Source organism: Trachemys scripta, chromosome 8 (assembly GCF_013100865.1).
Source record: "Trachemys scripta elegans isolate TJP31775 chromosome 8, CAS_Tse_1.0, whole genome shotgun sequence".
NCBI lineage: Eukaryota > Metazoa > Chordata > Testudines > Emydidae > Trachemys > Trachemys scripta.
Window position 1 is genome coordinate 46,274,567 of NC_048305.1, and position 16,519 is coordinate 46,291,085.

The following is a 16,519-nucleotide window of genomic DNA, read 5'->3' on the forward strand; positions in this document are numbered from 1 at the left end:
CCACACTTAAAATTTCATACAGTCCACCACCACCTTGTTTTTGGACAGACCAATGGTGGAGAGTTGCTCATCAGTATTTGTCCATGAGTGTCAGAGGGGGATACGTCTCATGAACATGTTCTTCCGTATGGGTCCCCAAACTTTGTGACACCAAGAGTTAATTAGGTAACATCTAAGAAGCCCAGACACAGTGCACATGGAAGTTCTACTAAAGCTGTGGAGAGTTTCATGCCTTCACAATCAGGCCCCTAATTTGCATGTATATTGATACAGTTTTAAAAAATACAGAATGAACACGTGTGATCACACTATTGCGCTTTTGCTGAGTAGATGAATAGAAAATCGCTTGTTGGTTGAAATCATCAGCAATGAAAACCTGCAGTTGATCAGCTTTGTCCGTGGATTATATTTACAAAAGCTGGTGGGTGCTGGGTGCACTTTTGGATGTGGTGGTTTTGTGTCTGGCCCTCGTCAGGATACTCCCACTCTGATCTGGTGGAAGTTTACCAATGGGAGGGTGAGAATCCAGCAGACGGGATGACTTCACCAAAAATAAAATCATCGCCACCTAAATAATAAGGCAAAATCTGGAGACATTTCTATGGCTCCACTGCTGCATATACTTATACATACGCATAACTTTACTCACATGTAGTGAATGTGATTACTGTCAAGAGTGAAGTTAAGCATGTGCATAAGTGTTTACAGGATCAGGCCTTAATTAAGTCCTGGTATTTACAGGTAAATCTTAGTTTAAGAGTCACAACAATTCAGGGAACACAAATTGGGCAACTTTGGCCCCGGGAGTTTGCACATTCGTCCTTTCTGAGCTGTTTTCCCACCAGCATAAGAAATGGATTCCTTTGCTGAGTCTCAAAGTGATTTCTGCCTGCAGAAGATGCCTCGTGGTGTATCAAAAAGTGGAGACGGTACCACAAAAATGCAGGATTCATTGATTGAAAACTTTGGCCCAGATTCTCAGCTAGCATCTGTCCTCCATTGACTTCATCAAAGCCATGCCAATACACACACGCTGAAGATATGGTTCCTGCTTTTAATTTGGATGTGAGTCTCCTCCCCCAAGCTCTGCTTGGTGCAGGATTGGGTGAGCTGAAAGTACCCCAAGTATCAATTTAAAAGCCGAGAAAGAAAGGAAGCTCTTTGAGCCATTTCCTAGAAGTTTGCTATGGTGATTGGACCTCTCCACACAGCGTTTGATCTCAAGAGTTCTGTGAAGATGAACCATCACCCTTCTTAACCCCAACACAGAAACACAGTTAGCCAAAAGGACGCAATTTCTCTCTGCTGGGAAAATGCAGCTCCGAATTCATAGTTTAAGACACCACATAGTATTTTGTACTGAGCTATTTCCTTTCATCTGAACATCTCCATAAATGAAGCCTCACAACACTCCTGTGAGGTAGGTAAGTACTAGTCTCCCCATATTGCAGAGTAGGAGACCCAGGCACAAGAGAGGTGAAATAACTTGGCCAATGTCACGCAGTGAGTCGGCAGTGGACACAGCAGCACAATCCATGAGTCATAACTCCTAGTGCCCTGCTAGATAATACAATGCACCTCAGAAAACTGGAGATAACATTAAATGCTTTCCAATATTTAAACTTTCTTGTAAATTTATTCCTGTCCCCTTCAAGGATGTATCGGTAGGCTGGTGCTGGAAAGAGTGGATAATTAAAGGGTGTCTTTGTCCTGGCACATATCTAAGTCCCATTGGTTGTGTCTACACTAACATTTTTCCTTTAAATTTCTCCCTATTGCACTACCATCGACTGATGGTAACAGCAGACAGAGGTTGAGTGTAGGCCAGACACAGTCATTCGGGGGCGAGGGATAACTCAGTGGTTTGAGCAGTGGCCTACTAAATCCAGGGTAGTGAGTTAAATCCTTGAGGGGGCCACTTAGGGATTTGGGGCAAAATCAGTACTTGGTCCTGCTAGTGAAAGCAGGGGGCTGGACTTGATGACCTTTCAGGGTCCCTTCCCAGTTCTATAAGATAGATATGTTGCCATACATTTTAACCACTGTGTTGCCTCAGTCTGCTCTGAGGGCTATGCCCCGCAGTGATTTGAACACCAGTAGTTGTCGATTGCTGTGTCACCAGCAGAACAGCACTTTTGGTAGTGTAACAATAGTGTCATCCCCCAGGTAATCAAAAATCATGAGTCAGCCACCCCCAATAAATCATAAGATCAACTTAAAAATAATAATTCATAGAAATGTAAAACTGGAAGGGACCCCAAGTGGTCATCTGGTTTGTCCCCCACCCTGAACTTGAGGGCATTGGGTCCTGTAAATATTGGGTCATTTTTCTTACTGTCTAACTTTTGAGCCTTTAGGTGACACTTTGGTCACACTGTCTCGCTTTTCTTCACAACCACAAGGGTTAGAGTTTTGCAGGGTGCAGTAGGGGGATGCTAAATGAAAGCTAAGATTTTCTTGCAATCATGTGACTCCAGGACCTGTGGCTTTAGGAACCCCACCAAATATCCCAATGAAATCATGAGGGTCAACAACCTTGATGCAATGGTGGGAAGTTTGAAGCGTAATGCTGGTGCCGACTAGGCAATGCCTGGCTGTATTATGACATCCTCATGCCACACACAGAACTCTTAGGGACATTCGCAACTGCATGTGACCCTGCCAGCTAGAGCTCAGAAGCTAAGCAGAATTAGATAGAGAACTAGAGGGGTAGACCAATCTGCTTAAAAAGTTGATCTGTTTTGAAGGGCAAATTCTACTCAAGTCGGAGGGAGGGAAGGCAAGTCTTTCTGTCCAGTATGGCATGTGAACTCCTAAATGAACCGTCCTGTAAGGTTGGGCAGCACAGTTGTACCCTGGTGTTAGTGACTCAGCAGGAGGCGCTCATCCCCTGGATTCAGTCCTGAACAAATCCACGCCAGAGCACACGGAGTCGCCGTCTTTTAGATACAACAAAAATCCTGGCTGCATGGGGGCCAGCTCATCACCTCATGCAAATCAACCCAGCACTGCAGTCAACGGAGCGACACCCGTTTAGACCAGTGGAGGATCTGGCCCTTGGTTCATATGCTTTTTGCAAGTGGTAAGCCCGATGCTTGGACTAAATTCTAATTCATATTCAGCCTACGTAACATTTCACCTTCAGTTTAAATGGCTGTGCGTGATTTTAGAATGGTGGGGCCTATTGCCAGACCAAAGCCATATTCCAGCCAAAAGATGCCTGCTTCAACACCTAGATATAGATCTACGGTACTGTTTGGGAAATGCTCTGTGTATATATAATCATCAGATCAATGCCCAATGCTTACTCACATCGAGTAGTACCTTGAACAGTCCATTGACTTCAGTGGGGCCATTCAAGGAGCAAAGTTCTACTCAGCGTGAGCAAAGGTCTCAGCACCTGACCCTCAATGGCTCTACTTCTGTACGTAAGTGCTACTCGGTGTGAGAAAGGCTGGCAGAAGCAGGCCCTCTGGTTTCACTCAGGCGTATCACCACTGGCAGCAGTAAAAGCACAAGGGGATCATCTTTCCCTCAGGACGTATGCATGGGGGGAAACTTTCCAGGCACAGATCCAGGACAGCTTCATAATGTTGTCCCTCCTCTCTCTAGACTGTGGGGGGAAGTACAGAAGGGGATCTGATAGGAATCTCATCCCTGTCTGAGTCTCACAAGGGGGAGGGTGTTTCAGGGGAAAAAGCACTGCTGGCTCCTGCTGTCTTACCTTGGTGTGTAATCCCTCCATGGTGGGAGAACCCCCTCTATCTCCTGACACCACACCCAGTGGATGGTCCTGTGTCTTCGGTGGATAAGTGCCTATACACAAATGCAAGAAGCCTGGGAAAGAAGCAGGGAGAACTGGAAGTCCTGGCACAGTCAGGGAACTATGATGTGATTGGAATAACAGAGACTTGGTGGGATAACTCACATGACTGGAGTACTGTCATGGATGGATATAAACTGTTCAGGAAGGACAGGCAGGGCAGAAAAGGTGGGGGAGTTGCATTGTATATAAGAGAGGAGTATGACTGCTCAGAGCTCCGGTATGAAACTGCAGAAAAACCTGAGAGTCTCTGGATAAGGTTGAGAAGTGGGAGCAACAAGGGTGATGTCGTGGTTGGAGTCTGCTATAGACCACCAGACCAGGGGGATGAGGTGGATGAGGCTTTCTTCTGGCAACTAGCAGAAGTTGCTAGATCGCAGGCCCTGGTTCTCATGGGAGACTTTAATCACCCTGATATCTGCTGGGAGAGCAATACAGCGGTGCACAGGCAATCCAGGAAATTTTTGGAAAGTGTAGGGGACAATTTCCTGGTGCAAGTGCTGGAGGAACCAACTAGGGGCAAAGCTTTTCTTGACCTGCTGCTCACAAACAGGGAAGAACTAGTAGGGGAAGCAAAAGTGGATGGGAACCTGGGAGGCAGTGACCATGAGATGGTCGAGTTCAGGATCCTGACACAAGGAAGAAAGGAGAGCAGCAGAATACGGACCCTGGACTTCAGAAAAGCAGACTTTGACTCCCTCAGGGAACAGATGGGCAGGATCCCCTGGGAGAATAACATGAAGGGCAAAGGGGTCCAGGAGAGCTGGCTGTATTTTAAAGAATCCTTATTGAGGTTGCAGGAACAAACCATCCCGATGTGTAGAAAGAATAGTAAATATGGCAGGCGACCAGCTTGGCTAAACAGTGAAATCCTTGCTGATCTTAAACGCAAAAAAGAAGCTTACAAGAAGTGGAAGATTGGACAAATGACCAGGGAGGAGTATAAAAATATTGCTCAGGCGTGCAGGAGTGAAATCAGGAAGGCCAAATCACACTTGGAGTTGCAGTTAGCAAGAGATGTTAAGAGTAACAAGAAGGGTTTCTTCAGGTATGTTAGCAACAAGAAGAAAATCAAGGAAAGTGTGGGCCCCTTACTGAATAAGGGAGGCAACCTAGTGACCGAGGATGTGGAAAAAGCTAATGTACTCAATGATTTTTTTGCCTCTGTCTTCACGCACAAGGTCAGCTCCCAGATTGCTGCACTGGGCAGTACAGCATGGGGAGAAGGTGACCAGACCTCTGTGGAGAAAGAAGTGGTTCGGGACTATTTAGAAAAACTGGACGTGCACAAGTCCATGGGGCCGGATGCGCTGCATCCGAGGGTGCTAAAGGAGTTGGCGGGTGAGATTGCAGAGCCATTAGCCATTATTTTTGAAAACTCATGGCGATCGGGGGAGGTCCCAGATGACTGGAAAAAGGCTAATGTAGTGCCCATCTTTAAAAAAGGGAAGAAGGAGGATCCGGGGAACTACAGGCCAGTCAGCCTCACCTCAGTCCCTGGAAAAATCATGGAGCAGGTCCTCAAGGAATCAATTATGAAACATTTAGAGGAGAGGAAAGTGATCAGGAACAGTCAGCATGGATTCACGAAGGGGAAGTCGTGCCTGAGTAACCTAATTGCCTTCTATGATGAGATAACTGGCTCTGTGGATGAGGGGAAAGCAGTGGATGTGTTATTCCTTGACTTTAGCAAAGCTTTTGATACGGTCTCCCACAGTATTCTTGCCGCCAAGTTAAAGAAGTATGGGCTGGATGAATGGACTGCAAGGTGGATAGAAAGCTGGCTAGATCGTCGGGCTCAACGGGTAGTGATCAATGGCTCCATGTCTAGTTGGCAGCCGGTTTCAAGCGGAGTGCCCCAAGGGTCGGTCCTGGGGCCGGTTTTGTTTAATATCTTTATTAATGATCTGGAGGATGGTATGGACTGCACTCTCAGCAAGTTTGCAGATGACACTAAACTAGGAGGCGTGGTAGATACACTAGAGGGTAGGGATCGGATACAGAGGGACCTAGACAAATTAGAGGATTGAGCCGAAAAAAACCTGATGAGGTTCAACAAGGACAAGTGCAGAGTCCTGCACTTAGGACGGAAGAATCCCATGCACTGCTACAGACTAGGGACCGAATGGCTAGGTAGCAGTTCTGCAGAAAAGGACCTAGGGGTCACAGTGGATGAGAAGCTGGATATGAGTCAACAGTGTGCTCTTGTTGCCAAGAAGGCTAACGGCATTTTGGGCTGTATAAGTAGGGGCATTGCCAGCAGATCGAGGAACGTGATCGTTCCCCTTTATTCGACATTGGTGAGGCCTCATCTGGAATACTGTGTCCAGTTTTGGTCCCCACACTACAAGAAGGATGTGGAAAAATTGGAAAGAGTCCAGCAGAGGGCAACAAAAATGATTAGGGGTCTGGAGCACATGACTTATGAGGAGAGGCTGAGGGAACTGGGATTGTTTAGTCTCCAGAAGAGAAGAATGAGGGGGGATTTGATAGCAGCCTTCAACTACCTGAAGGGGGGTTCCAAAGAGGATGGAGCTCGGCTGTTCTCAGTGGTGGCAGACGACAGAACAAGGAGCAATGGTCTCAAGTTGCAGTGGGGGAGGTCCAGGTTGGATATCAGGAAAAACTATTTCACTAGGAGGGTGGTGAAACACTGGAATGCGTTACCTAGGGAGGTGGTGGAGTCTCCTTCCTTGGAGGTTTTTAAGGCCCGGCTTGACAAAGCCCTGGCTGGGATGATTTAGCTGGGAATTGGTCCTGCTTTGAGCAGGGGGTTGGACTAGATGACCTCTTGAGGTCCCTTCCAACTCTGATATTCTATGGTTCTATGATTCTATGATTCTATGATTTCCCAAGATCTGACTGGATCTGAAGTGCTGGAGGGCCAGAGTCCTCACTTCTCTGGAGGAGCAAACCCTACTCACTCCACAAATGGAACTTCACAATATTTCTTCCCCCAGGGCCTCGTCAGATGGGTTTTCCCATAGGAAGAGATGATCTAGCCCTGAATATTGACCTCCAGATTTGGATCAACTGGATCCTGAGTTTTGCCTGACTAAAGATATGGGGATTTGGCCGACAGCTTGTAATGTGCTGTGGCCTTCTGTGAGATGAAATGTTCTAAGTGTAAGCTATTTATTATTGCTATGCTCGACGGCAGCATACAACCATAAATGGGAATCTGGCACTCCAATATGTATCTGTCTCTATAGGAACTTGGCTGGAGCACACACATCCTGAACATTTTCAATGTATTTTTATTTTGTTTAATAAAAAACACCAACCAAGCTTGCATGTATATCTTATATATATAAATATATACAGTATATATAAAACAAATGCGTTTGGACAATACCTTTACCTGTGGCACAAAACATAAGGTATAGAAAGAAGCGTAAGGCAAAGTCCTAATCTTTGAGCTCCCGAGCAATCTCCCCCACGCAGACACACACTCTAGCTTGAGAAGGATCTTCTCTTCTTTGGCTTTTCAAAGAGGCTTGGCCAGAAATAATCAGACAGAGGCGAATAAGTTCTAAACTCAAGATGGGTGTGAATGAAACGCTGAACATTTCAGGCAACTGGACTAGAGGAACCCACCGCGTTGCTCAAAAAGCCTCCTCAGAGGCTAATGATAACGACTTTGCAGCTGCAGCCTTGGTCTGGAGCGATGGAAGGATACTTCGATCTCATGCGGATACAACGGAGGGGTTTGGCTTCGGAATTCCCTTTTCTAGAGTGAGCTGGGGCACAGGAGATGAGGGACTCGGTGCTGAACCTCAGGAAAGTCTAGGGGAGAAGTTCAAAGGTTGAATTGATAGAGTTTCTTTTGCAGTCATGTATAAAATAAACAACAAGGATGGAATTGTCCTTAACTGAAGAAGCTCATAGTATACTGAGCAGAAGCGATAAACCTGACACAAAGTGGTGGCATTATCCCACAATGAAAGAGGAACATCATAACTAATTTGCAGTTCATTTTTCTCCTGCTTTTGTCCCAATAGTCAGTTCAGGGTTTATTTTTTCAGCATGAGCAAACTGCTAAGCAGGACGGGTGTCATTTTGTTTTACTCTTTCTTTGAGACAGTGTTTAATTGACTGTCGGTACTTGGTTCCTCTGTAAACTATATTCCTTTGCTTTCAGTCTCAGGTTGGCAATGCTGTTGGCCATGTTCATGCCCTGGGCAGGGCTAGCATTGGTACACGTAGCAGAATAGGTAGCCATGGCGCTGTTGGGGTGGAGAGAAGAGGAGAAAAGAAAGAAAAACAAAATCAGAATCCAGCTGCAAATCAGGGCTGCATTGAATTCGGAAAACAGTCGCTAGGTGAGCGCGTGCTGGCATGGGCATACATCATGATGTATAATGTTTCAATTACTGGGTGCAACATTCCTTACCATGACTGGACATTTTAGTAATTTCTCTTTTAGTGCACTGATGGATCACCCTATCTAACGACACTTCCCAGGCTACAGGCTGATCCAAAGCCAGCTGAAGTCAAAGGGTTATGAACCAGCCCCACAACGACCAAAGTATATGAGAATGTACTAGAAATATTCATCAGATGCAAAGTTCACATTCGGAGCCAACCTTTGTCAAAGTTCAGGGGTGCTCAGGTCTGAGCTCCTGGCTCTAGAATATATTGGAAGGAACACGCCTGCATTAGCAGGAAGATAGACTAGACACAGCCCTTTTCCACCTCTGATTTCTATGATTGGAGATTCTTTCTAATGGCAAAAAGAACAGGAGTACTTGTGGCACCTTAGAGACTAACAAATTTATTAGAGCATAATACAGACTATTATTATTATTATTATTGCGGATACAGACTAACCCGGTTGCTACTCTGAAACCTTTCTAATGGCAAGTCTACCTTGGGAAAATTTGGGGGTTTATTACAGGTAAGGGAGCAAAGGTTTTGCCAGTGTGTTGCACATATTCCAAATTGCTGGTGATATTTCTAAGTGGCTGCACAATTCAGAGCTGGACCCTTAGAATTTTACATGCAGTTCAGTTATATTTGCTGCTCGAGACAGAAACTTTCAGATGATCCAGAACAGACCCTATTGCAGGCCAAGCAGCTACCAGACCCCTTTCACAGGAAAATAAACTCAGGAAAGTCCATTTTGCCACAAAGACCCAGATGGACCATGCCACCACTTCCTGTATGGAATTGCAAACAGTTTTCTGTCACTTGCGTCCCAGCCAAGTTTTGTCAGTCACTAGCATTCATTGTTACATCACCTGAGTGGCCTGGCCAAGGAGAGAAAACTGAGCTTCATACCAAACGCCACTGAGAAACAGAAAGAACAGATCATGAACACTCACATTTCTCACTGCCCAGCCTAGAAATGGGCACGGTAGCAGTGCCATGCTTTAGCTTTAGGGAACACCGTCTCCTAGACTACAGGAATTATTTGACTCAGCACATGCATTCAGGCGTTTTTTTTCTAAACACTTCCTTTGCACTTTTGGTGGGGCTGTGGGATAAGATGGACTTTTGTCACCGGATAAAACCTCAGCAGCATTCCTATTGGGAAACTTTACTCCCATGGCCCTGCTCCATTTTCTCTGTTGTCCCTTTTCCTGTTTAACAGCTGATCAGTAACTGTGAACATGGATGTGGCATATCCCTTTACAGCCACCGTACAGCTGTAACCTGAGACGTCTAGCACCGATTGGAGAACGAATGTACAAGGTGTTACAGAGTGTGACAGTAGCTGCCACTAAGCATCACTGGACAGCACATACATGATCTAACAGTCATCTCTCATAAGGCCCGATCCAAAACCTACTGTAATCAAGGGGATTCCAAACTGTCTTTATTACAAATGCTCAAACTGCTTTCGACTCATATTAACTTTGTGGATGGGAAAGATACCCAGCCTGATGCAGGGAAATCACGTGGGAAAGAAGTCAAAACAGCATTAAGGATGAACAGCTTTGAATAAAATACAAACCCACCTGCACCTTTGTCCTGTATTGTAAATTTAAACCTTCAACTCTGAAGCTTTCCTGAGGTTCAATAATGTTTGGTTACATTTATTATTAATATTTATTGGTATTGTGGTAACGCCTAAGAACTGCAGTCACGGACCAGGATCCCATTGTGCTAGGTGCTGTACAAACACAGAACAAAAGGATGGTCTGTGTCCCACAGGGCTTGCAATCTAAGGGTACATCTACACTCCTCAAGCCGATGTACCCAAGTTAGCTTGAATCTGGCTAGCTCGGGTCCCAGAACAGGGAAGCTGTGGCAGCACAGTCTATCCCTGGAAGTGATTACCCTGGGTTCCAGGCAGGATCAGATAGCCCACGCTGCTGCAGCATATCTGATCCTGCCTGGAACCTGGGGTAATCACTTCCAGGGCTAGCCCATGCTGTCACAGCTTCACTGCTCCAATACCTGAGCTAGCCAAATTAAGGCAGACTTAGATACGTCAGCTCAAGCTGCAGTCGTACCCCATGATTGCAGTCTAGATATACCCTGTGCAAACTATGTTTAATTTTAATGTTACATCTACCTTTCCAGAACAAAAGTAGAAATTTCTTGTTCCCGAGAAATTCCCTGAGCAGTTTTACAGGAACAACAGGTGTGGGTCATTCAGATAAAAGCACGATCTGAACTGGGGAACTTGCAATGATTGCCCGATGCTGATTTAAAGACCCCGAGGAAATAAAGTGCACTGAATGAGTGACTCAATTTTAAAAAGAATCCCAATAGTTTGACAGACTACATTTCTCATGTGTACCGCAGACAATTGAAAAGTATCAGGAAATCAAATCAGGTTTGGGATTTTGTCAAGGCTGATCCCAGTTTTCTGTGATTTTTAGCTGTATCTAAATATTATAATATAATTTATGCTAATAGGCTGGCATACACCCCTGCTAGGGTGACCAGATGTCCCTATTTTATAGGCAATTTATTTAGTGAGGTAAATAGAAAGGAGCATAAATGCTGCCAAATTAAGTTCAAGAATGTAATAAGAAAAGCCAAAGAGGAGTTTGAAGAACGGCTAGCCAAAATCTCCAAAGGTAATAACAGAATGTTTTTTAAGTACATCAGAAGCAGGAAGCCTGCTAAACGATCAGTGGGGCCCCTTGATGATCGAGATACAAAAGGAGCGCTTAAAGACGATAAAGTCATTGCAGAGAAACTAAATGGATTCTTTGCTTCAGTCTTCACGGCTGAGGATGTTAGGGAGATTCCCAAACCTGAGCTGGCTTTTGTAGGTGACAAATCTGAGGAACAGTCACGGACTGAAGTGTCACGAGAGGAGGTTTTGGAATTAATTGATAAACTTAACATTAACAAGTCACTGGGACCAGATGGCATTCACCCAAGAGTTCTGAAAGAACTCAAATGTGAAATTGCGGAACTGTTAACTAAGGTTTGTAACCTGTCCTTTAAATCGGCTTCTGTATCCAATGACTGGAAGTTAGCTAATGTAATGCCAATATTTAAAAAGGGCTCTAGAGGTGATCCCTGCAATTACAGACCAGTAAGTCTAACGTCTGTACCGGGCAAATTAGTCGAAACAATAGTTAAGAATAAAATTGTCCGACACTTAGAAAAACATAAACTGTTGAGCAATAGTCAACATGGTTTCTGTAAAGGGAAATCGTGTCTTACTAATCTATTAGAATTCTTTGAAGGGGTCAATAAACATGTGGACAAGGGGGATCCAGTGGACATAGTGTACTTAGATTTCCAGAAAGCCTTTGACAAGATCCCTCACCAAAGGCTTGGATGTAAATTAAGCTGCCATGGGATAAAAGGGAAGGTCCTTTCATGGATTGAGAACTGGTTAAAAGATAGGGAACAAAGGGTAGGAATAAATGGTAAATTCTCAGAATGGAGAGGGGTAACTAGTGGGTTCCCCAAGGGTCAGTCCTCGGACCGATTCTATTCAATTTATTCATAAATGATCTGGCGAAAGGGGTAAACAGTGAGGTGGCAAAGTTTGCAGATGATACTAAACTGCTAAAGATAGTTAAGTCCAAAGCAGACTGTGAAGAACTTCAAAAAGATCTCACAAAACTAAGTGACTGAGCAACAAAATGGCAAATGAAATTTAATGTGGATAAATGTAAAGTAATGCACATTGGAAAAAATAACCCCAACTATATATACAATATGATGGGGGCTAATTTAGCTACAACAAGTCAGGAAAAAGATCTTGGAGTCATCGTGGATAGTTCTCTGAAAATGTCCATGCAGTGTGCAGAGGCGGTCAAAAAAGCAAACAGCATGTTAGGAATCATTAAAAAGGGGATCGAGAATAAGACTGAGAATATATTATTGCCCTTATATAAATCGATGGTACGCCCTTATCTCGAATACTGCGTACAGATGTGGTCTCCTCATCTCAAAAAAGATATACTGGCACTAGAAAAGGTTCAGAAAAGGGCAACTAAAATGATTAAGGGTTTGGAACGGGTCCCATATGAGGAGAGATTAAAGAGGCTAGGACTCTTCAGCTTGGAAAAGAGGAGACTAATGGGGGATATGATAGAGGTATATAAAATCATGAGTGATGTGGAGAAAGTGGATAAGGAAAAGTTATTTACTTATTCCCATAATACAAGAACTAGGGGTCATCAAATGAAATTAATAGGCAGCAGGTTTAAAACAAATAAAAGGAAGTTCTTCTTCACGCAGCACAGTCAACTTGTGGAACTCCTTACCTGAGGAGGTTGTGAAGGCTAGGACTATAACAGCGTTTAAAAGAGAACTGGATAAATTCATGGTGGTTAAGTCCATTAATGGCTATTAGCCAGGACGGATAAGGAATGGTTCCCTAGCCTCTGTCTGTCAGATGGTGGAGATAGATGGCAGGAGAGAGATCACTTGATCATTGCCTGTTAGATTCACTCCCTCTGGGGCACCTGGCATTGGCCACTGTCGGTAGACAGGATACTGGGCTAGATGGACCTTTGGTTTGACCCGGTACAGCCTTTCTTATGTTCTTATGTTCTTATGTTCTTATGGACAGTCCTGATATTTGAGCATTTTCTGCTGTAAGCGCCTATTACCCCCAACCCCCATCCCGATTTTTCACACTTGCTGTCTGGTCACCCTAACCCCTGCGCAAAAGGCCGTGCACCACTTACATCCTTAAAATACATTTTATGTGAGACTTAAGTGGTATCTGGGCCTGGGGATGGGTGAAAACCTGGAGGGGGGATGGGGGGCGGTGTAGGAAGGCCTAGCATCCCTGCAATGGAAATATGCTGGGAGTTCTGCTCCCATGTAAACTTGTGTACAGCTGGAGGAGTGATAGAGGGGACCTGCAGAAGCTGCAGTGGCACCCAGGATTGGGCTGGGGAGCAGAGAATGGGATCTGGAGGGTCTGGAATGGGCCCGGAAGCAGGTAGGATCCCCTGGGATCCTCCTTCCCAGCCTGGAGCCAGCTGCCGTCTCTCCTGCCCCATGCTGAGACTCAATATCTCCCCTTTCTCTCTCCTACCCTTCTGCCCTGCACCCCAGCCCGCCTGATCCTTGTGCTGGCTCTCTGCACCGAGGTGAATGTCATCCTCAAAGTTTTGAAAGCCCTCTAGTGGTCATTTTCATTATAGTACTTCTTAGTACAGGAAAGAGCCTGTTGGGTTGTACTTGTCTCTCGTCTTGTCTTATACATTGATTGTAAGATGTATGGAACCATATTTTCATTATACTGGTGTACAGCACCCAGCACAATGGGGCCCAGATCTTTTACTGGGGCCTGGATGAGCTACCACGATACAAATAGTGAATAATAATTACAGTACCCAAAATCCCAAACAGGAAGAGTCTGCTTGGAGAATGGAAAAATACTGTAGCGTTTAGTAGCGCAACTCAAGGTTTCTGTTTTTCATTCAGTTAAAATTCCCAACTTCATATGCACAACTATATCACAGTTCTGGCGAAATTTCATCTCCCCTCACCAGGAAATGGCTAGACATAAATCCCAAATAGGTGCCCAGTTCAATGGGATTTGGGCATCTAATTCCTTTAAACTCCTTTGAAAAGCTCCGTCTCCGCAACAGCGGCACAGCAACAGTGCTACAGCAGTGCCACTGGACCGTAGATGCTTCCTACATCAACAGAAGGAGTTTTCCCTTCGATGTAGATAATCCACCTCTCTGAGATGTGGAAGCTAAGTTGACAGAATTTTACAATCAGCTTTGCTGCACTTACCGTGTGGGTTGGGGGGCCACAAAATTTTTCACAGCCCTGAGCAATGTAGCTAGATTGACATAAGTTTTAGCCTTTTTGTTACAGTGGCTCCTGATAGAGGCTGGTTTGACTTCAATGCTAACCGTCCTGTCTGCATCATGAATTATAATAACCAGATGGTCAAAGGTCTCTCAACAATAACTTAGGATAGGAGAATTTGAGAGGAGACTAAATTTTCCACTCTAGATACATTCTACCTCAACAGCAGTCATTATACAAAAGAAAAAACACCTGTCAGGGATGGACTAGGTATACTTGGTCTTGCCTGAGCATAGGGGCCCGGAGTAAATGACCTCTCACGGTCCCTTCCAGCGATACATTTCTATGATTCTGTAAAATGCAGCATAGAGCTGTGCGAATAACCGATTTGTCGGTTCACCGGCAAGTCAAAAACAAAACAAAATTAAATTTCATTTCAAGTCTACCCAAAACCATTTTTCAAATTTTTCAGAGAATTGAAAAAGAAAAAGAAAAAGAAAAAGAAAGTTTCTTTCAACCCGAAATGAAATGTTTCATTTCAGTTTCAAGTATTTTCAATTGTTTTTTCATTAAATGAAAGGAAATTTTGAAGCAAAAAGTTGTTTCAAGCTAAAAAAAATCGATTTTGGGGTAATATTTTGTTAGGGTTTTTTCCAGCCAAAACAACTTACTGAATTTGCAAAATATTTTGATGTTGCCAAATCTGCATTCTTCACCGAAAAAAAGATTCAGCTGAAATTCACGAGCTCTAATGCTGCAGGGCTCTACAACGGTCCCAAACACAACAGCTAACAACAGCGTCCTTGCAGCATCTTGGGCCATTACTGTAGAATACTAGGGTAGTCATGGTAAGGGATTATTATAAAACTTGGGACCCTGGGGCTGGCTCTCTCTTTCACTTACTTCTATTGTACTATAGCAACCCCAGCCCAGTGAACTACTCCATAGTCTGCTTCATAGTTTGTGCAACTCTATTCCAGTGAATTTCTTAATCCACTCCAGAATATGACTAGCAACTGACTGAATTTTGAGGGGTGCAGAGAACAGAGTACACACACGAGAACAATTGGCCTATAAAAAATCAATAGTTTAATACCCCCACTGCTGTCTTCTTTTGGTTCCAACATAGGGATGTTACATTTAACTCCCACCAACATTAATAAGCTTTGTTTGCATACATTGTAAAATGGTGCCAAGAGGCCAGGACACAGAATTTGAAGCAAAGACCTCCTTAGTTCTAATTTTGACTCTGCTACTGTGTTTCTCTGAGGCCTTGACCAAGTCACTTGATTCCAGTGGAATTTAGGGGCCAAGATATTTTTAAGGATCTGGGCCTTAATCTCTCTGCTTCACTTTGCCTGTTTCCTAAATGGGAATAATACATCCCTAGCTAACAGGGGTGCTGTGAGACGGGGTGAGCTAACGGTTGCAAACCACCTCAAAGTTCAGCGATATGTGGTGTGGTTAAGCACAATGAAGTTTTTAAGCTCCTGGGTCTTCTCTTTCTCCATTATAGGATGGCACAAGAGTTGACAGCAGCCCATTAACCTATTTTTCAGAATAGGATAGAAACAAGGGTATATAAAACTCAATCAGGTGTTTCCAAGACCCACTGAAGTAATTGCACAGGTGTATCTTTCCTGCATCTCCCAATAGCAAGGCAGCTCTGGCAGAGATGCTGGGAGGGGGGGCTAGGTGACAAGAGTTTTTTCCTCCCAGAAGAAAGCCCCCTATAGGGCTTTCTTGTGATCACCCCAGCCTCTGTCTTGTGGACTCTGCTGCTGGTGAAGGGCAGGGTGGTGTGGGAAGGAAGCCATTAGCCGTTAGCACGCCTACCTCAGGGAAAGCAGATCATCTCTGTGGATCTCCTACCTCTGCTCGCCTTACATCTGCCCATGGCCACTGCCTGCAGGTGTGAGCAGCAGAGACCATGGGTTTCCCCTGCTCTGCCATCCTGCCTTGGGCCTGCACTCCGACCAGCAGAGCTCTAGCACCTGCGGAAGGGATGGCCCCAGAGCACAAAGGGCATAGCTCTGTGTTCTGTGGGCCTCTGTGCTATCTAAGACACGTGGGCTTCAGTAGCCCAAGTAGCCCGCAGAGGGGCTTGTCACTGAGGGCGCGGAGAAGGGTAGGATCAGTGATCGGGGGACGGGGGGATTGGAACAGGGCTGCTTGTCTTTGAAAGATGAACTTGGGAGCCCAACTCTCCATGTCACAGCAAACTAGGGGGTCAAAGCAGGAAGCTGGAGGATGTACGGGTGTGCTGGGAGTGGGTGCTAACAGAGCTGGACCCCAAAATCACTGAGCACTCTGTAGGCCACACGTTTGCCATGTATTTCTGGGCCAGCCATAAGACTTTGTGTCAAACTGCAACCCTGAAGGGGAGAGGGCAGCCCTATGAACTGTGACCCTGAAAGGAAAGGGGTCTCTCTATCAACTGTAATGTGGTGGGAAGGGGAACCTCTATGAGTTGACTCAGGGAAGGGGAACCCTTATAAACAG

At 44.9% G+C, this 16,519-nt stretch overlaps 1 protein-coding gene across 2 annotated transcripts in view; it reads right to left on the reverse strand.

The window, feature by feature from the left end:
* Positions 1-6,691: 6,691 nt before the first annotated feature.
* Positions 6,692-16,519, reverse strand: part of PRRX1 (paired related homeobox 1) — a 92,024-nt gene continuing 82,196 nt past the window's right edge. Inside the window, exon 4 of one of the 2 annotated variants that reach the window (XM_034780407.1) lies at positions 6,692-8,049. In XM_034780407.1, the coding sequence (XP_034636298.1) occupies positions 7,911-8,049 (139 nt within the window). In that variant the 3' untranslated portion in view covers positions 6,692-7,910. The remainder of the gene's footprint in view (positions 8,050-16,519) is intronic. The other variant, XM_034780408.1, reaches the window with a different exon arrangement.